Below are 22,500 nucleotides of genomic sequence, written 5' to 3' on the forward strand. Positions count from 1 at the left end.
CAGAATTAGCAAAACTCTGATATTGAAAAGCTGATAATTAATTAACCTATATGCTTTGGGCATACGTGTACGAGACAGAGGAACACGGGGAGACAACTGACCCCTAGTGCTGGAGCAAAACCTTAAATTTGGGCAAAAATTATACAGATATTCGGGTAAAATGTGTTAACCTGAGACCTTTCTACCATGTATTTCCATCATTCTACTCTCAAAATTAGTTGTAATCCATATACAAAAATACGTAGTGATTTGCTTGCAACCCTATATAGCTGTTTGGCCTTAATACTAATATAAATAAATGTTGTTATTTAGATTCGGGCATTTTCGTTTAATTCGGGCAAAAGCCAGCCTGCGCCATACAAAAATGGAAACCCGTACCCCTATAGCTCTAGTGGTGTCGTTAAATAATGATACCTTTGGTGCGTGGGGTTATATTAAAAGTTTGTTTTGTTTAACGGCACCGCCAGAGAATATTGACATTTTAATCACTGTTGGGTGTGAAACATGATAATTTTGACATATAGTCTCAAGAAGGAAGGAAGGAAATGTTTTATTTAACGACGCACTCAACACATTTTATTTACGGTTATATGGCGTCAGACATATGATTAAGGACCACGCAGATATTGAGGGAGGAAACCCGCTGTCGCCACTTCATGGTGTGTGACGGAGACAGCCGTCTGCACATTAACTTTTGACCGGGATCTGAAACAAATGGAGTAGCACTTTAATGATCGAAAGCCAGTGCATGGAGTAATTAACCCAAGAAGGTTCCCTGTATTAGTTAGATGGTATCTGTATTGTTGGTAGTTTTAGAGAATTAGTGTGGCCATTATTTCGCCACTCGTCCATAAGTGACAGGACTGCCAAAGATGGGACCCAGCTGCCAAAAACAGAAACAGGGGATATAAGCTGAGAGTTCGTTCTGTATAAGGACTTGGGTGGCAAGCACATATAGCTAGGCGGTGGAAACTCTGTCCGCTGGGCGAACTTTATTAGTCCAGTGGAAATAGGTAACTATATTTTACTGCTCTGTAGTAACTGAAAGGTATTTTGTTGTGGCATTCAAGTATTATAACTATGTGTATTCTTGTGTTGCTTAGTGTGGGAAGGACAGCTGGTAATATAAGTCAGACCGACGAAAGTAAACTGTAGGCGTCACTTACCCAATATATATAGAGAGGTTTATAATATCTATAAGTGGTAATCCTAGTATCATGACCTGGTAAATTGTAGGTCCTCTGAATATTAGATGTAGGGAAGACTAAAGATAATAATTAATTATCTCTATAGGTGGTAATCCTAGTATCATGACCTGGTAAATTGTAGGTCCTCTGAATATTAGATGTAGGAAAGACTGAGGATAATAATTAATTATTCTAAGGTTGGGTGATATTTTAACTTTGAGGGGTAGCTAATTGCCAAGTGATTAAGTTTACGTGTGGTGCTCAGCCTAGAGGTGGTGAGACACCGGTTGCAACAAGCCATGTAAGTGATGTAACCCTTACCTGGTATTATATAATACATATTTCAAACTAAACTTGTGTTGTTGTCTTTCTAGTCAATTTAACGTTGGTTAATAGTAAATATAAATATATATACGATCCTGTTCCCTGAATATCCCTAGAGCCAAGCCACTCGGGTAGAAAACTACCCGATACAGGGAGATCTATTTGTATAGGTTGGGATATTTGGAGAAATACTGTTACACCCATTGCGGGTTTCTGATTCTGTTACCGGGGAACTAAGTGGTGGGAGCAGTTGCCAGTAACGGTGTTTAGAAGCCCTGTGACACTCTCTAATCCCTCCCTTCTCTTCCCCTTCCCTCTATCTTCCCCCATCCCTCTTCATCTCGCCCCCCTCCCACCCCACCCCCATCCTCATCCACTCGGGTATGATAGCGAAGGCTTTACCACTGGAGGAAACCAGGTCTCTGAGAACCCATTTATCATTTGCGCAAAAAGAAAACAAATTCTGGTAGCCCATTTCTTTTCTTTTTTTGCGTAACCCGTTATGTCTATTATGTGCTTAATTTAATGCACGAACGAAACATGGGTTATGTCAAATTACATTTATTGGAACAAAATTCAAGGAAACCCGCTATATTTTTTCATTAGTAGCAAGGGCTATTTTATATCCACCATCCCACAGACAGGATAGTATATACTACGTGGTGCACTGGCTGAAATAAAAATAGTCCAATGGGCCAACTGGCGGAGATCGATCCTAGACTGACCATGCATTAGGCGAGCGCCCTTGGATTATAGTAGAGGTCGCCCTAGGTGACCCCGTCAGGTTTGGGTCCCTGTGTTCTGTAGTGTTTTAAAATATTTTAGATGGAAAAGCTGGTGTTGGAATCGACACCATCAAACGAATGTTTACAGTTCCAGACACATATCCTCTTGACGCCTCTGCAGATGTTGTGTGTTCTCTCAACAAACAGGACAACGATCTAAGAGGGAAGATCATCACACGGTTGATGTCTATCTGTGACGAGCAATGTAAGTATCGAGGAATGGAATTGTGTGCTGTATGTTCTCTCAATAAACAGAACAGCAGTACCAGAAGGAAGATCCTAACAAGGTTGATGTCTATCTGCGACGAGTAAAGTAAGTATCAAGGAATGGAATCGTGTGCTATGTTCTCTCAATAAACAGAACAGCAGTACCAGATGGAAGTTCCTAACAAGGTTGATGTCTATCTGTGACGAGCAATGTAAGTATCGAGGAATCGTGTTCTGTGTGTTCTCTCAACAAACAGGACAACGATCTAAGAGGGAAGATCATCACACGGTTGATGTCTATCTGTGACGAGCAATGTAAGTATCGAGGAATGGAATTGTGTGCTGTATGTTCTCTCAATAAACAGAACAGCAGTACCAGAAGGAAGATCCTAACAAGGTTGATGTCTATCTGCGACGAGTAAAGTAAGTATCAAGGAATGGAATCGTGTGCTATATGTTCTCTCAATAAACAGAACAGCAGTACCAGATGGAAGTTCCTAACAAGGTTGATGTCTATCTGTGACGAGCAATGTAAGTATCGAGGAATCGTGTTCTGTGTGTTCTCTCAATAAACAGAACAGAGATACAAGATCGAAGAAATGCACATGGTTGATGTCTATCTGTGACGAGCAATGTAAGTAACAAGGAATCTAGTTTTACCAGCTCAGTTTACCAGATTTCAAAATTGTCTAACCTATTTTGGGTATGGCAGTCTTCCTATATTTACAAGTGGCAGTCCTCGTGTACGTGAAGGGCTTTCTAACCTGAATCCACCTGAGAGCAAGTAAAAAGTATGGTTTTTAGAGGTATTCGGTTTAGAGAGAGTATGTTCTGTACCGATATATAACCCAGAAACCTGGTTTTACAGAGGTTCCGGTTTTCAGGATCTCTCTCTCTCTCTCTCTCTCTCTCTCTCTCTCTCTCTCTCTCTCTCTCTCTCTCTCTCTCTCTCTCTCTCTCTCTGGGTATTACAATGTCACTGTGTTTACTAGTAGCATAATTTGAGTCTAAAATACTCGTATTAGACTGTTTCGATATTTTAACAGCTTACAGCTATTTGCTGGATGTGATTCGCCAGCCTGATTTCGCCAAGATGCTTGACTCAGGTGAGAATATTTTCCGGTCAGGATTGACTATATCGACTAACTGTGGACATTCTATGTTTCACTTAAGTGAATGTCCATTTGATACAGTTTATCTTACATCGAATTGTTTCAAAAAGCATCTATCAAGTTCGACAGGTTCGTGTGCAAGAGGAGGGTGTCGGGGGTCAAAACCCCTTCCTGCTCAAGCAAATTTGTTAGGGTTGTTTTCAATATATTTTCCGGAAGAGCATGACTAGATCCCCCTTATATATATATATATATATATATATATATATATATATATATATATATATATATATATATATATATAAGCCATAGTCTAGGCACACACACACACACACAAATGCACGCTCGCGCACGCACCCTGCTAAAATCCATACACACGCGCCTGTTGGATGTTGTTTTAAACAAACGGGCAGGATCTGAACGAGGCAGTAGAGCACTCGTCGCCTGAAGTGCTTGTGTAGAGGGATCAAATCGCCTCAGTGGACCTATTCTTTGATTGTTTTTCTGTCCGTCCCAACCAGTGCCCCACGACTGGTATATCAAATGTTGTGGTATTTGGCATCCTGTCTGTTCGAAAGAGCATATAAAAGATATCTTGTTAATGCAAAAAAAAAAAAAAAAAAGGTTGCGGGTTTCCTCTCAAGAAAACATGTCATAATTATAAAATGTTTAACATCCAATATAAGCGATGATTAATAAATCACTGTGATCTGAAGTTGTTGGCTTTTTGTTTGTTTGGTTGGGGTTTTTGTTTTGTTTGTTTTTTGTTTGTTAGGGGGGGTTTTGTTTGTTTTTTTTTTTGGGGGGGGTTTTTGGGGGGGGGGGGGGGGGTTGGGGGGTGTCCTAGTTTTAGGTGGGGTTTTTTGTGTGTATATACTAATGAACACAGATAAACATTTTGTATTATTTTTGACAGATATTGAACACTACATCAGCCGACCATCAGAAAAGCAACAAAATGAGGTTGTGGTAAGAAAACACAAAACAGATATAAAAACAAACACACTTATAGCGAGATTATTTGGAACTATTTTTGTTGATTATTTTGAACATAAAAATGTCTGTTTTTAATTTATATTTAGAAATATGGCTTATTTTGAAATGAAAAATTCCTGTGACCTTTTGTAACTTACACATTATTTTGACAAGAATTTGTATCGTTTATTTTGAATGTAGGAATATTTTGATTATTTTGATCACACAAATATCTATAGATTAATATGAACTATTATTGCTTAAAACTTAGACACTGATAAAGTTTAATTAATATATGTCTTATTTAAGGTATATGGCTCTGTTTCCCAATAAGAATGACAAATTTGCAAATATATTATTCTGTTGAATTCAATCTGAGTGTTTTATTAATAACTAACGAGGCGTCTTGAGCAAGACTCATATGTTACATTTATAGATGTACAAAATACTTACGTCGACTTCAAGTCAGTCATTTCATACATGCAGGTGACTGTTGTGAAAGAATTCAAAGAAAGTTATCACGTGGTTTTTAAGATGGATTCAAAACTTTGTTTTGGGAAGTTCAGCATGAACTACACAGATGACAGCAGAAAAGACAGCGTGTGCTTCACTTTCAGCGACGCAAGGTAAAACATGCACCAGTGCGGTTGACACTAGATCTTACTGACTCTCAACACTGAACTCCAGTAGTGGATCTCATATTAGCCAACACAAAGACACAATCATGAAAGGAGTAGACCCTAGTTTCAGCCCTTGAAAATGGACACTAAGGTTTTTTTTAATGTACAAACCTGTAACATATTTGGATAAAGCTACAACAGAGTGAACAAGAATAAATGACTTAAACATTAAAGATTAGATATTAGAAATCTCCATAACCATTACTTCTCAGACATGTGCATGTCTAAAATTATGAAAAAAAAAAGCATTTTGTAACATTAAAAACACCAGAATGAGCAGAAACACTTCGGATGTACGGAAATGAATAATTTAAACAATAAAATCTATGTAATGTATGATTTCAATTCTGAAAATATGCTTTAGTGTTTAGAAACTAGGGCCTGTCACTTTAACAATCGTATATCTACAGGCGGCAGGGCAGGTGTGTAGATCAGTCGGTAGAGGACTGAGCTGTGGACGTTTGATTAGTATGATCGAGCTCCCTCATTGGACCATTGGTTTATTCCGTCCCAACCAGTGACCCATGACTAGTATTTTAAAGACCATGACGCGAGTTGTCCTGTCTGTGGAAAAATTTATTTAAAAGAATTACCAAATAGTTTACATCCAGCAGCTGATTATCAACATGTTCTAGTAATGTAGTTAACTCTGATTATTCTTTTTAAACAGTTATATTATTGTACTTTTTCAGAATTGCAGGATATTGGTAACCTTTATCACTATCTATCCATATCTGTATATATATATATATATATCTATCTGTATGTGTGTGTGTGTGTGTGTCTGTCTATCTATCTATCTATCTATCTATCTATCTATCTATCTGTATCTGTATCTGTATCTGTATATGTATATATATATATATATATATATATATATATATATATATATATATATATATATATATATATATTTGTTTTATAGCACAACACTTAAACATAGATGCCAACTTTCTTGTGCAATCCTGTTGTCATCTTCGAAAATCGAGGTCTCAAGGAAGGCTGGCGAAGTGACCTGTGACCTGTTGAAAGACTTGACCTTGACCTCAGGTGAACTGGTTCTTCCTCTACGACCACTGTTCTCTGACGTCACAAAGGTTCCTGACTACGAGAAGTCAGACGAGAATGACCGAGAGCTGTATGAGATCAATCTCCACCGAGTTTACCCACGGAGTAACAGATCTCTACACGACATCCACAAAATGTCAGGCTGGAATATTTTGAAGGAATTACTTTTCTGCACATATGTTGAATTTAATTCAACTCCACAAGTAAGATATTGAGTGTTTCTGTAAAATGTAAACAATTATAAGTGTTTTAGACTGTACTCTGTAGACTGTAGGGTATAGTGTATGCTACGATTATTTTATGAATGGCTGTTTTTCAAAAACGTAAGTGCTGAACCATATTTTGTGTATACACACCATGAAACAAAACAATACCAATAATCGATTTTTTTTGCAATACTTACATCCAGACTGTGTTTTAACATATTTTCCTAACAGATATTTACATACTAATTTTTTCCGTCTCTATTACAACTGTGGGCTATGAAAATGTTTGTGCGGTATGTAGCTCAGTGGTGGGGTCTCTTGCCTTAGGTACCATGGATCAAAGGATCGACCCCCGTGGACGGACTAGTGTTCTTCCCTCCCCATCCAATGCCCCACACTGGTATATAGAGGCAGTATATAGTGTCCATCGTATAGGAAGTGAACATAAAGTATCCATTGATGATTTTTCGGAAACACTTTGAAGGATTCAGTATGATAAACGCAAGTTTAATTTTCTCTCTGTCGCAAGATAATGACCTCTGGTGACCCTCCACAGGAATATGATGCAGCACATTATCCTATATGGAACAACCATGGTGGTCGCTTTGACTCTCTCTCTCTCTCTCTCTCTCTCTCTCTCTCTCTCTCTCTCTCTCTCTCTCTCTCTCTCTCTCTCTCTCTCTCTCTCTCTCTCTCTCTCTCTCTCTCTGGTAAAACGAAATCTCATTTTAAGCCACTTTTTGGATTCTGCCTCCAAACTAAGACCCAGTATAGAAATAACTATAATAGACAAAATAGCCGTAGTTTAAAATGTGTTGAGATGGGTTTTTTTAAAGAAATCTTTTAATTTCAGATCAGGACAATACATTTGACGTACGGAGACTGCTCAAAGGAGCTGAAGAATTTCAATATGATGTTCACCGTGGATTCCTTCAAAATAGTCGAGAATCTGCCCACCCTGGTTGTGAGGTGGGTCGACTTTGACGAAGTTAGGAAGAACGTGCAGGAGAACAAAACAACAGAAGCAGACGTGATGGCGGCCATTAAAAAGTCACGTGATCTTCCTCGTGTTTACAATCTGGGAAAACTGGCAAAGGTAAAATATTAATATGCACATTTTGTATCAATGACACGTGACAAGTAAATATGAAGACAAAACTAAATACTAATTAAATATTTATAAAATGAATCCAAACAGTTTACCTGTTATGTTTCCAATTTAATCAAAAACATTTAAAATACATATAATTGTCTGAACCCCACGACTAATTATTTTAACCTATTAATGATATAATATTATCAAACATCAAAAAACTATAACAAGCAGTATGACTGCATATTCAGTGGGTACTCTTCACGAGTGTGGAGCGCGGTGTGTCTGTGCCATGGTGTGGTTGTGTTGTAGAACTATGATGAAAGAATGTGTGTTACAGGCGAGCTAAACGTCGAACCGATCAGCTACGTGACGTAGTAAAACTATAAAGGACAGCTTACGGGAAAGTCTGCTTGTGTTCAGACGCGTGGTTTCGATACCTGCTGCCACCACGCCAGTTAAGAGAAAAGTTGCCGCCCTAATAGTTACTGATCAGAAACACATACTTAGAAAGTAAAACACAACTTTACTGGAGAAATACAAAAGGAGAAGGAAGAATAAAAAACAAGGGCGATTACTTTCACCCAATACTAAGGTTGCTAACATAATATCTGGCGTAACCACTTTTTTTTTCCTTTCTTTTTTTTGTACTGTCAATGTACTGTCAGATTATTTTAAGGTTAGAACTTACTGTCTGTGAGTATAGAATAAATGTATGGTTAATATGAAACCAACACAAAGTCATCAATGTGTACTGAAGGCATGGTTGATTGGATTCCTTTAGGAGTTTTGGATAATTCACTGTGTGGGTGGTTTCATAATCTGGTAGAGTGTTGGTCTGTGATACGTTGTTGGTCAGAAAGGGGTAATTGGCTGCTTGTGAATTGATCTGTCTGAGTCCACATTTCACGAGATGATACGCCACGGTTTCGAATGCGGGAATTGAGACTAGCGACTGCTATGGCTAACTCGGTAGGAGTACCAGGACCACGAGTAGGATCTTGATGACGGAGTTCATTTTTCAATTCTTGTATTGCTCTTTCTGCAACTGGGTTTTTGTTGATGTTCTTGACCCTACCGATTTCAAGAGTGATTCTGTGTTTGTGTAGGAAACTGTCATTTGCCAGTGCGAGAAAGTCTGGAGCAGAATCTGTGTGGATGACTGCTGGGGGTCCGTCAAGAGGGCGTAATTCTATGCACAAACGAATCAATGCCTGTCGAATGACATCACTACGTTCATTATCAATCAGACAGGCGACTGTAAAGGATGTAACACATTCCCTCACAACTATGATGATTTGGCGTTCTCGTTTAAGATATCCGCAGCAAAGAGACTGCCTACAGTCTCAGGTGGAATACTTGAACTTTGTTCAACAATGGTAGATGGAGTCTTGCGCAGAGCAGCACACTGATTGCAGTTGTTGGATACAGAGTCAATGGAACGATCCATGTCAATCGCAAAGAAGTATCTTTGAACTACCTTCTTCAGTTGAAATGCTGATGGGTGATTCAACTGAATATGTAAGGCATTGAGGAGACCTTCTAGAACTTGTCGGAACAACAATACATTCTCGTGTGGGGAATAGTGGATCAGTTCGCTTTACGACGAACGAGGAGACCATCTTTGGCAATGGTTACCGTATTGATGTAACGTTTAACATCTTTGATGTTGGTGAGCTTCTTCGAAGGGTGAGTACCTTGAATCAGGTGAGAATGGGTATGCCGTAAATCCTTGCACTCTTCTTGTAGTGAGTGCCAAGTTGATGTCGTAGTGATGGGTATCTGAGTTTTACCTCATACTATGTCATCTATGAGAATGTGTCGAACAACAGAATTTTCAGTTTCTTGGATGAAAGCACATATTTGACACGATTCATTGTGACACTCTGGTGCATTTTGGCTAGCAAAGTCTGATGGGATATTTGCATTACCAGCTAGATGACGGATGGATACTTGAAATCTGCTGACTGTAGATAGAAAAGCTGAAACCCGAGGACTTGCTGAAAATTCGCCATGACATAACTTCTCAAAAGCAAGGACGCAGGTTTGTTGTCAGTGAGGATGATAGGTTTCAGACTGGACTGGATGATGTAAGGACTGAAGTGCTTTGTGGCAGCGGCAATCGACAGTGCTTCAATTTCACATGGTAACCATGTGACTTGACGTGGTCTTAGTTTTGTGCTGAAGAATCCTGCAACGCAAGGTTGATTGTGAGGAGTTACGTACAAGGTTGCTCCTATGCCTGGATCCTTAACAGCTCCATCTGTAACAATCCAAAGTTGGTATTTTGGGTTTGGGAGAACGATTGCTTTGTTTGACGAGAGCATTGTCTGGGCATGAGAAAAGATCATGAAGGTCATTGCTCCAAACTATTTCATCTTTTGACTGGCGACCTGCTACAATATCGTCAAAAGGGGCAAGGATCTTGGAACACCCAGGTATAATGCGGGCGAAAATTTTGTATGCACCAATGAATGAGCGCAAATCATAGACTGTGTTGGGAGGCGAACACGACGCTAAAGTAGCGATGCGGTGAGAACTAGCCTGAATATAGCCTTGTTGCCAATTCCATCCTAGGATTGTGGTTGATTGTGGAGTGATTATTGTTTTGTTTGCTGACAGTCGTAAGTTGTTGTGTCGAAGGGCTGTCAACAACCGACGCCAAGTGTTGATTAATTCTTCAGGGGTATTTCGGCCACAATACAAGTCATCAGCGAGTTTAGTGACGACCACTTCCATCAATAAATCTCCCAGAACTCTACACATAAGTTCCTCTAGTGCAGTTTCTGAATCTGGCATACCCTTTGCCGATCGGGTGTATACACGGATACCGCGAAACGGAGTAGCGACACCACAATACTTCATGGAATTCTTGTCAAGTGGTATTTGGTAGAAAGCGCTGGACAGATCATTGGTGATAATATATTTCCATTGACCGATTTGTCTTAATGTTGAATCTACATCAGGTAAAAGGGACGGCTGAGGTTTGGTGTAACGACCAACATCACCGAATGATGTAACCAGGTGATGGCTGCCTGATGGCTTTCTGACAAGAAAGGAAGGGTTAACGTATTCAACCTTGATACCTGCATCTTCAGGATGTTTGAAAACTCCCTTGTCCTCGAGGTCATCGAACATCTGTTGAAGTTCTCCGAGTTGCTTTCTGGAGTACTGGGGTACTCTTCCCTTAACTATTGCTTGGAATGGATCACTGGCACCATTATAGCATTCTATGGAAGGGTCAAATACATCATCATATTCCTGAACCAGAGCAATGAATTCCTTTCTGATTTCTGGAGAGAGAATATGGTGAGGGTCTATTTGAATTTGGTTTGAGAACTTGCCATATGACTGTGATCTGGTATATGTTCTGGGGAGATGTGGTTTGTCACTGACATTGACAACTTCTGGGATGAATACTGGTCGAATTTGGCAAAAAAATCTTTTTTCCTCAGGAGTTGTGGACTGTCGGTTGTGTTTGGTATGCGAATTCTCCCCAATACACTTTGGAGGAGACTGTATGGAGGCCATGTTTTGGATTGAGTAGCATGAATGTTATCGGTTCGTGGTTCTACAGCATACAAATCATCTTGAAGTGCATAGTCATCAGGCAATGGTATTTCAACATAGTCACTGGGCCACACTGTGGTAGTAGTGGGTAGTGCTCTGAGTACACAAGCTCGGCGAATGGTGTGTTGATCCTTTGTTTCAGATATAGAGCCGTAGTGAACAAGTGTACCATCTTTAAGACTTATCTGATGCCGATGTCGTTACTTTCCATAAATGGTGTACCAGCAAGTATGTCTACATCTAGTTGTTCCACGATCAAGCCTTCAAAATGGAATTTCTTATCTCCCCGAGAGAAAATGGCAGTAGTTTCTCCAATTACATTCAAGAGAGATGAGCCATCTGCTTGGTGAGCTGATTGTGAGGTTTTCTTGATGTGGAATCCCAATGCTTGTGCAGTTGATAACCTGACCATGTTTCCAGTGGCGCCGGTGTCAAGAGTAACTCGTACATTGTTATGTTTGTAAAACACATTTATGTAGGGTGATTGTCTGATCTGCACTCTCAGTGTAGAAGCACTAGAAGACTGGTGAGATTCAGATGGCAATTCGTTTTGTTCGTTGCCATCAGTGTCCGCAGAGTCCTGGTTGTACGCTATGTTGATTATTTGTCGAGTTTTTAGAAGGAATTTGCGATCACTTTCAGGAAGGTGTTTGCAACGGCTCAGGAAATGATCATAGGAACGGTCTGCTGCTTTGCATATGGGGCATATTTTGGATGGCGTCCGAGAGGTAAAATGCTTAGCCTGTTTGTGTCTGGGTATTTGTTGCGACCGCCATGCTGAGGAGCGCATGACCTTTGCATCTTCAGACGTGCGTAATTCATCAATTAATGTCGGCAAAGCTTGTGATATTTCTGGCTTGATTGATGCTAAAGTTCTTGATCTAAGTTCTGTGCCATACCTTTGTTTGACAAATCTAGGTCTTTATTGATAAGTCTCAGCCACTGGAGAAAAATGAAGTTCTCAAGAGATGGAGACATTTCCTCATCTTCAGGAACCTGGTCACCATCTTATCCCACGTATATCCATCGGCCAGGAAACGGCTTAAGTTGGGATCGGGTGACAACGTGTACATTATATTTTGACGCCAGTTTTCGAATGAATTAACTGTTTTTACTTTTGTTAGAGACCATTGTTTTGGAGCGTGGTGTGTCTGTGCCATGGTGTGGTTGTGTTGTAGAACTACGATGAAAGAATGTGTGTTACAGGCGAGCTAAACGTCGAACCGATCAGCTACGTGACGTAGTAAAACTATAGAGGACAACTTACGGGAAAGTATGCTTGTGTTCAGACGCATGGTTTCGATACCTGCTGCCACCACGCCAGTTAAGAGAAAAGTTGCCGCCATAATAGTTACTGATCAGAAACACAAACTTAGAAAGTAAAACACAACTTTACAAAAGGAGATGGAAGAGTGAAAAACAAGGGCGATTACTTTCACCCAATACATCAAGGGAGATAACTCCAACTAAGGTTGCTAACGTAATATCTGGCGCACACCATTTAAAAATAAGCATTTATGTTAGTAACAAACACGTAATGGCTCACAACTATAAACATTTGATAATTTGTAATTCAGTTATACAATTTTCTGTAAATATGTTATTTAAACTCTGGATTTTAATCACTCTACATTATATCAACTGTATTGGAATATGTTAATATCAGCAATGGAAACTGATTTGCACCAATACATAATAGTGCACGAGTTCAGCAAGGGACATAACCGACATTACATCCCATGTTAGTAAATATCGTTTAAAACTTCTTGTTTTTACTAAAACAGTTAATGAAAATGAAAGGAAATAAAAATTTCATATAAAATTATACTTATTTGAGTCTTAAACGGACAGACCCTAGTTTTTAAACATTACAGCTTATTTTTCACTATTAGAGCCGTTTATGATCACTGAAATCAAACATTACTTAAATTTTATTATTCAGATTATCCATTTCCGTAGAACCGAAGTGTTTCTAGTCATCCTGGTGTCTGTAGTACCAAAAATTGCATTTTTTCGTATTTTCAAAAACGCACGAGCGTCTGAAAAGTAGCGGTTTATTGATTCGAGTTCTAGTCTATTTTTAACGTCATAGACTCTTCTTTCACTCTATTGTAACTTTATCCAAATGAGTTACAGGTTTGTAAATAAACTAAAGTTAGTGTCCCTTTTTCACGGGTTAAAACTTGAGTCTGCACCTTTAAACAAACACTTTATGACTTCAGTTGTTTGGCTAAATTAATATTTTGTATTTTCCACTGACTACACTTAATTCTGTATATTAAAATGGTGACAAACTTCGATCCACCCATTGTATCCGTTTATTTCCATGTTTAAGTTGGTCATAATCTGCAAGCCTCACGCGAGGTCAAAATCATAGAGCGAAGTCACTTCTCTCTCAAACTTTAGAGAGGGCGAATTTTTTAACAACAGGGAGACTTGAATTTTTAATCAAAAAAGAAAAGTTATCTTAATACAGGTGCAACTTTTGCAATCTGTATTTTGTTTTATTTTATTTTATTTACCCTCTGTACTGCTAATTGATGGATATGTGCTCTATATTTTATTTTATTTTAAATCACCTTTCCACGTGTCGCCTTCTTTAGAAATAAGGAAATGTAATTGAAAAGCACTAATTTAGCCATTTATAATTCATTCTCTTACAAGTTTGTTTTCTCATTTCATTTAATACCTACTCCACGAAGAGTATTGTCCTAGTAGATTAATCTACCAGAACAGAACAGAACTTTATTTCACTCAGGCCGCTATTCAGCGGCATATGAGGTACATTAACAATAATTTTATGACAGTGACAAGATGGGGTTTACAGGAGAAAATTTACATGTACAAAATAAAAACAAAAAATTTCTAATAATAATAATAATACAAAATGAAATATATTTCTAATAGTAATAATCTATCTATATTTATATATATATAGTAGTAGTCGGAATAAAACAGCATAAGCTTGGGAGACAATTCTTTTTAAGGTTTACCGAACTTATCCGTAATTTCTTTTATTAATTTGCACAACTTTTTTTGAAGACTTATTTTGTCATTAGTTGTTTAAATTTCAGCATATTGGGTTAGTTATAATAATATGGCTTTAACAATTTTTTTCGGGAGTTATTAAAGAAAGAGCATGTAAGTAGATAGTGAAATTCGTCTCCGATGTCATTTTTGTTACATAGTGTACATAGTCTGCTTTCTACTGGGGTGTTGTTCCATCGTCCTGTTTCGATTGGTAAGTAATGGTTTGATGTTCTAAATTTTAGTAACATAGTCCAGGATATTTGTGGTAATTTTATAATATATTTTTCTAATGTTAGGTGTTCTTTAAATGTGGTGTACATTTTACCCCTTGATGATGAAGCTATGTCGCTATTCCATTGTTGTAGGTACTGATCGTTTTGTCTTAATTTAACGTGATGAATAAGTAGTGGTATAGATGAAAAGTTTTGTGAAATCCAAATACTGGTAATACCTAGTTGGTTAAATATATTTTCCACGTGTTTTATCCACTTATAATTATATCCAGATATGTTAGAGTCGTGTAACATTAGTTTATACAATAAGAAGGATGTTTTTGTTTGTTTTCCAGAAACAATTCGGGCCCAGATACTTATCATCCTTTATTGGATAATTAATTTAAGGGGTTTTCTTCCAAGTTCACCGTATATCATGAATAGTGGGGTTCCTTTTCTTACTGGTAGGATGTGTTTTAAAAATTTAATATAAATAGCTTCAATAATATCAATATTTTCATGGCCCCATATTTCACATCCATATAAAAGAATCGGGACAACCATGGAATCAAATAATTTTAATTTACATTCAACTGAAAAGTTATTGTCTTTAGATTTTGATAGGATAAAGTACATTGCTTTTGTCGCCTTTTGTGTTAGCAGTTTTTTGGTGATTTTAAACCTATTTAATTTGGTAAAAGTTAACCCTAAATATTTGTACTCTTTTACGTTTTCGAGTGTTTGGTTTCCTAATGTAAATACCTTCTTGTAGTCAGTAGCAGTACGATTAAAAATTATTATTTTAGTTTTGTTTACGTTAACTTTAAGTTTCCATTTATTGCAATATTGTGAAAAGGCATTAAGGGATTGTTGTAAATCGAAGGCGTTTGTTGCGAGAAGCGCAGTATCGTCGGCATATAATAAGCATAGAAAATAAAGAATGGTTTCCGAGATTGTTGCTATGTAATCTGTGGCTATAGATACCCCAGTACAATTGTGGCTTTTTAAGTAATTATCTAGATCATTTAAATAAATAGAAAACAAAACAGGTGACAAATTTTCTCCTTGACGGACACCGATATTGCAAGGGAATAGATCTGATGTTTCATTTCTTGTACAAATGCAAGATTTTATTCCTTGATATATTTGGTAGATAATTTTGAAGAATTTTCCATTTATGTTATTTTTAAGCAATTTTTGCCAAAGACATGTCCTAGAGATTAGATTAAATGCTTTTTGAAAATCTACGAAAGCGCAAAATAATTTCTTTTTTCTTTTCTTCAGAATTTCGATTAGTGAATGTATATTAAATAGGTGATCAGTGGTAGAGTAACCTTTTCTGACGGTCAAGCTGAGATTACCCAGAGGCAATTAAATGCGTTCAACCGTCACAGTTTCTTAATTAAGACACTGTGGAGTTGTAAGACTGAACGGGTACTAGTATCCGTGAAGATTGCCTATCTGCTGCACCTTGTCACTATTGTTTACAATAATAAAAACAAAATGTTTAAAGAATTTAGTGACCGCTTAACACGGATACATTTGCGACTTGGGGATCAAGTGGCCGCTGGGTATGTAGGACAGGCCACCGCTATTTTTAATTTTGACATCTGTTTTGTATGTTGAATTAATTAATTATGACAAAGTCTACATAAAACTAAATAATTACTCCAACTATTAGTGCCAGACACGGGTGTTGTCTGAGCTAGACCATCTATCTATGAGCCTGTCGCATGAGTTCGTGGCGCCAGTGTTTCTTCAAACCCTCAGGCCATTCACACTTAATTATTGTCTATGAATAGGTGTTCCTCAGGTTCTTTACAATTCATCCGTGATTGTGTACATTACAAGTGATGGCTATTTTCAAAAAGGCGACATAAATTTCGCCTTACGATGACTAGCACGGCGAAGTCAGGCTGGTTAGAGCGAAGTTTATGCTCACTTCACCCGGTCGCGTGAGCCCTGATCTGTAGTATGCAAATGTGTACATCGTTCAGAAAATAATTTACTGGCTAACGGCGCATAGCCATAATAGCGCCACCTATTGTTCGCATTGCTAAATTATGTTGCCGACACTCCATTATATTTCATTATTTTTACACTGCCAATATTACTACTGAATTCAGTGATGGTATGTAAATCTAAACAACACCATTGGTATCTTCAAAAACGTATTTTTATACAAAGCAAGGTCCCTTTTTATTTCAGCTTCACGATGGTTTTGTACTCCTGAAGAAAATAATTGCTCTGAACACGAGACGATCAAACCAGGTGGAGACGACAGACGTGGCTCTACCTTGGCAGAATTCGTTCATCCGACCAAGATATCCTTTCATACCTTTTTCATATCATCTATATTTTGCAAACATGCATGAGCGTATGGATGCAGAAACAAGTGCAGAATACTTCATTGATCCTATTGGTGAGTTATGTGGAAAAAAACAAAAAAACCCTAAAAAAACAACAACAATAAAAAAGCAAAAACAAAAAACAACAACAACACTGACCTATACATCAGTATAATATTTACAAACACAAAGTATCAGTTGGCAAGATTCGAACCTACACGTATAGCATTTGACAGTGTAAGACCCCAATCGATAGGTCACAGGGACTTCCACAAAAATAGAATACCATTAATTAATAATGTACTCACACATAAATAAATCTGAACAAAAAAGCAATTATCTTGATCAAAGTCACCTACATCAAGGGCACATAAATCAAAGTCACATTAATAAATCTGACGGACAACGCAATTATCGTAATCAAAGTCACATTAATAAATCTGACGGACAACGCAATTATCGTAGTCAAAGTCATATTAATAAATCTGACGGACAACGCAATTATCATAATCAAAGTCACATTAATAAATCTGAAGGACAACGCAATTATCGTAATCAAAGAAAAAAAAGAAAGAAATGTTTTATTTAACGACGCACTCAACACATTTTATTCACGGTTATATGGCGTCAGACATATGGTTAAGGACCACACAGATTTTGAGAGGAAACCCGCTGTCGCCATTACATGGGCTACTCTTCCGATTAGCAGCAAGGGATCTTTTATTTGCGCTTCCCACAGGCAGGATAGCACAAACCATGGCATTTGTTGAACCAGTTATGGATCACTGGTCGATGCAAGTTGTTTACACCTACCCATTGAGCCTTGCGGAGCACTCACTCAGGGTTTGGAGTCGGTATCTGGATTAAAAATCCCATGCCTCGACTGGGATCCGAACCCAGTACCTACCAGCCTGTAGACCGATGGCCTGCCACGACGCCACCGAGGCCGGTTATCGTAATCAAAGTCACATTAATAAATCTGAAGGACAACGCAATTATCATAATCAAAGTCACATTAATAAATCTGAAGGACAACGCAATTATCATAATCAAAGTCACATTAATAAATCTGAGGGACAACGCAATTATCGTAGTCAAAGTCATATTAATAAATTTGGACAACAAAGCAATTGTCGTAAGCAAAGTCACATTAATAAATCTGAAGGACAACACAATTATCGTAATCAAAGTCACATAAATAAATTTGGACAACAAAGCAATTGTCGTAATCATAGTCACATAAATAAATCTGAAGAACAAAGTAATTGTCGTAATCAAAGTCATATAAATAAATCTGAACAACCAAACAATTACCGCAATCAAAGTGACATAAATAAATCTGAAGGACAAAGCAATCACTGTAATCAAAGTCGCATAAATGAATGACGCAATTACTATAATCAGTCACATAATGAAATCTGAACAGAACAGAACAGAGCAGAACTTTATTACACTCAGGCTGTTGTGCAACGGCGTAAGAGGAACATACATATTCTGATTTTGACAAGATGGTTAACAGGAGGATACAAATAATAGCAATACATTGCTTGGTACATATATGAATACAAATACAAATACATGACATTACATTACATTATAAAGATATGTGTATTAATAATATAGATGCATTCTGCGATGTAACAGAGTAGAGGTATATTGTAAAATATAATTATTCATAAAATTTCAGTTACAACTGTGTTCTTTATAATTATTGGTATTACAGAATATAGATATAAATAAAATAAATAAATAATAACAATAATAATAATAAAATTTTCATAAAATAACAATAAGACATAAAATAATGTAATACTATTTAAAATATATCAAGTATAGTTGTACGTTGACCTTTAGTTTCATTAGCTGGTTAATGTATGGTCATTTTGGTTGTTGTTGGGTATTGTTGTTGTTATGGGCATTTAAATACGTGAAAAATTATATTCATGAATTTGGCTTGTTTTTTAGTGTGCTTATTCTTTTACTGCTCATAAGTTCTCTAAATTTATATATATTTGGTTGTATATAATATATGGACGTAAACATTCTTTCGAGGTATTATTGAAAAAACTACATACAAATAAATAATGAAATTCGTCTCCTATGTCGTTTTCATCACAAATAGTACAAAGTCTATCTTCTAATAGAACTGTATTCCAACGTCCAGTCTCAACAGGTAAATAATGGTTAGAAGTTCTAAATTTTATCATAACAGTCCATAATTTTTCAGGAATAATATTAAGATAATTTTCAAAATTTAATTGGTCTTTGAAATATTCGCAGGTTTTACCACTCGATGATTCTGAAATATTATTTTTCCATGTTTGTAAATACTGGTCGTTTTGTCGTATGCTAATTTGTTGTGATAGCCATTTTACCGATAGAAAGGTTTGTGGTAGCCATATATTACTCATTCCTAGATGATCTAAAATATTTTTAACAGCAGTAATCCAGTTATAGTTAGTTCCATTGCTAATATGATTTGTATAATAATAGAGATAGTTTAGATTGTTTCCCCAAGATAACTCGTGCCCAATAACAAATTAATCGTTTGTGGATAGTCAACTCTGTAATCAAAGTACACAGAACTACTCTGGCGAGGCAAACTGTCGTGTGACTTAGTCTTTAATGGGGTTTTATCTTCAGGGTTCTCGTTTTCAGTGACGATGATAATACGATTTGGGGGATCTTCAGAGTGCTATCTTTTAACAGGGAAGATATCGACTCTGTCTTTAATGGTGTTTTTCATCTTCAGAGTTTCTCTCGGATTCTCGTTCATGGGCCTATTGGGTTACTTCTCTTTCCAGCCAGCGCTCCACAACTGGTGTAAAAAAGGCTAATACGTCTAATGCCATATAACCGTAATTAAAATATGTTGAGTGCGTCAGCCTTCACCTCCGTCTTTATGTTGGTGCGTTTTTTCAAATAGTTTCGTTTCTGTTAAATTGCAGTTAAGTGTATTGGTATTTGGTGTGTAAATTAAGAGTTTATTGAAGGGGTTACTTTCAATAAGTATATGTTCCACCAGTGTTTAGATAAGCAATAAATATTTTGTTCAGTACATTTGTAGTGACGTAAGTTTTTTCATAAATGATTTTGAACAGGGAATACGGTTTTGTTGTTAAATTTAATGTTTGTTGGGGTTTTCTTTCATCTTCAGAGGTCTATCTTCAAACATTGGAAATTGTAATACCAGACGCATCCAGAATAGATAATGCGCGTCGGCATCTGTTATCGAACTTGGAGGAAATCGCAAAATGCCCAATTGATGTATGGTCGGTCTAGGATCGATGCCTGTCGGTGGGCCCATTGGGCTATTTATTGTTCCAGCCAGAGTACCACAGCTGGTATATCAAAGGCCGTGGTATGTGCTGTTCTGTCTGTGGGATGGTACATATAAAATATTCCTCTAAGACAGTATATCAGAATTACCAAATGTTTGACATCCCATAGCCGGTGATTAATAAATCAATATGCTCTAGTGGCGTCGTTAAACAAAACAAACTTTAACTCTTTAATGTTTGTTTTTTATCTTCAGAATTCTATCTCAAGTTAATGGAGATTGCAAGATCAGGTTTGTCCAGAATAGATAATGTCCGTCAGCTTCATTTGACGACCATGGAGGAAATGAACAAGGTGACACCACCAATGTGTCAGGGAAATCGACTGTTATTTTGTGATAGCTGTGCCACGGCGAACGTCTCATGTAAAAGATGCACGAAGTGTTATTCCGTGTACTACTGCAGCAGAGAATGTCAACAGAAAGACTGGCGGGAACACAAGAAAGTCTGCAAGCAGAAGCCATCGTAATACGGAGTTGGCAAAACGTGGTTAGCTCCCCTTGCCGCTTGGTAGTGCTCTGCATATGTGTATGTAGCCATTTCCGGCAAGAGAGTATGTTATATCATTCAGTAAATTATTTGATAAAAATAAAGTTTGTCTCTAAACTACACATATTTTTCTCAAAGCTTCGTCAGTGTATGTTGCTGGCATAATCAGGAAAAGATGTAAAACATTTGAAATAATATTATCTGGTTATCTAGTTTATATGATTAGTTAGTATCTATGTATTTAATTGTATGTAAAAAAACAAAGTATTAGTTGTTAGTATCTGGTGTATAATTCTGTACTGAAAATTTATGATATTGGTTGATAAATATAAAAATATCACTGAGATAATAGATTTTAGTTGCATCCGGGAAAGGCATGGTCATTTGAACTAGTTAATTAACAAATGTTTGACATCCAGTAGCTGATTATTAATTAATCAAAGGGCTCTAGTGTTGTCGTTAAACAAAAACTTTAACTTTGATCTAGGTTAGCGTTAACTCGTGATTATATTTAAGGGTGTCTTTAATGCGTGTATTTGGTAGAAGTGTACTAGCGAGTCCTTATGGTGATTTAATTCTAACGGTAATCTAAGGTCACTGTAATTTTATTAAAAGTCTCTGCTTTTGTGTGTATAGGTTGACGGGTTATTGTTTTGTTTTAAGTTTTCATTAACCGTGTACTTTGTTTTAAGAAAAGACAACCAGAGGTGTAGCTGCCGTCAATTTTCAAAACAAAACAATAAATACAACAAAAAACACTATATAGGCCTAGGCGTTTTATGCTGTAACCCGCCTGCCAACACAAAATATTTTATAGAAGATTTGTTTTGTTTTTAGTTTTTTTAAGAATTTTATTTCTGATGTATTATGAATTTTTAAAAAATTAAAAGAAAAAACCCTTCCAATCCTAATTTTTTTGGACATTTTTTCATTTTTATTTTTAATTTTATTTCAATTATTATTATTATTTTTTTTTTTTAGTTGGGTTTTTTTTTTTTTTGGGGGGGGGGGTTGTCGTTAGAGGTACATGTTACTATAAAACTAGCCTATATAGAATAGTAATAAACACATTATCAACTTATATAGTATTTGTGGTTGATTTGCATTTCTTAAAGTTAAAATTTCCTCTGAGGTACATGCCGCCGTGTGCCCTTGGTATATGCTGGTTTTGTCGCTCGTTGTGTGCGTGTCACTTTTACACCACATTCGCTGCGGGCGACGAGACGTATAATTCAACTCAACACAGATGACGACGACCATAGACTAAATCTCAACTACAAATCTGTTGCCACAATCAAAAACCGTATATCTGTACAAAACAGAGTTTCGACAAGGCTGTGACTGTTGTCATATTAAAACACTGTTACGTGCTTAAGGCGGGACATAGCACAGTGGTAAAGCGCTCGCTTGGTGCGCGGTCGGCGTGGGATCGATCCCCATTGGTGCGTCCCAGCCAGTGCACCATGACTGGTATACCAAAGGCCGTGGTGTGTGTTATGATGTCTGTGGGATGGTGCATATAAAAGATTCCTTGCTACTAATGAAAAAAGTGTAGCGGGTTTCCTCTCTAAGACTATGAGTCAGAATTACCAAATGTTTGACATCCAATAGCCGATGATTAATAAATCAATGTACTCTAGTGGTTCTGTTCTGTGCTTTGTCTATAGGAGGACTCTTCATGCCGATATGTTCTCTCTGCTCTGTCTGCAGGATGACTGCCACTCTCAAGACTGGTTCGACGAATTTAAACTGGCACAAGACAGAACTTTTGTATATGTATACTAGTATGTCTGTCTGTCTGTTAAGAGTTGCACTTGAACGTATTGCACTCCTTTATGATTTAACGCCCAATAGCCGGTGTATTTTTCGTGATCTG

At 37.2% G+C, this 22,500-nt stretch overlaps 1 protein-coding gene across 1 annotated transcript in view; it reads left to right on the forward strand.

Annotated features, from left to right (window-relative positions):
- LOC121387055 overlaps positions 1–21,544 on the forward strand; it is a 56,879-nt gene extending 35,335 nt beyond the window's left edge. The window contains exons 7-14 of the mRNA XM_041518065.1: positions 2,337–2,501; positions 3,550–3,609; positions 4,532–4,584; positions 5,077–5,216; positions 6,196–6,541; positions 7,398–7,640; positions 16,658–16,871; positions 20,333–21,544. Coding sequence (XP_041373999.1) covers positions 2,337–2,501; positions 3,550–3,609; positions 4,532–4,584; positions 5,077–5,216; positions 6,196–6,541; positions 7,398–7,640; positions 16,658–16,871; positions 20,333–20,604 — 1,493 coding nt within the window. The 3' untranslated portion in view covers positions 20,605–21,544. The remainder of the gene's footprint in view (positions 1–2,336; positions 2,502–3,549; positions 3,610–4,531; positions 4,585–5,076; positions 5,217–6,195; positions 6,542–7,397; positions 7,641–16,657; positions 16,872–20,332) is intronic.
- The last annotated feature ends 956 nt before the right edge of the window (positions 21,545–22,500 follow it).

This window comes from Gigantopelta aegis, chromosome 13 (genome assembly GCF_016097555.1).
Source record: "Gigantopelta aegis isolate Gae_Host chromosome 13, Gae_host_genome, whole genome shotgun sequence".
Taxonomy (NCBI): domain Eukaryota; kingdom Metazoa; phylum Mollusca; class Gastropoda; order Neomphalida; family Peltospiridae; genus Gigantopelta; species Gigantopelta aegis.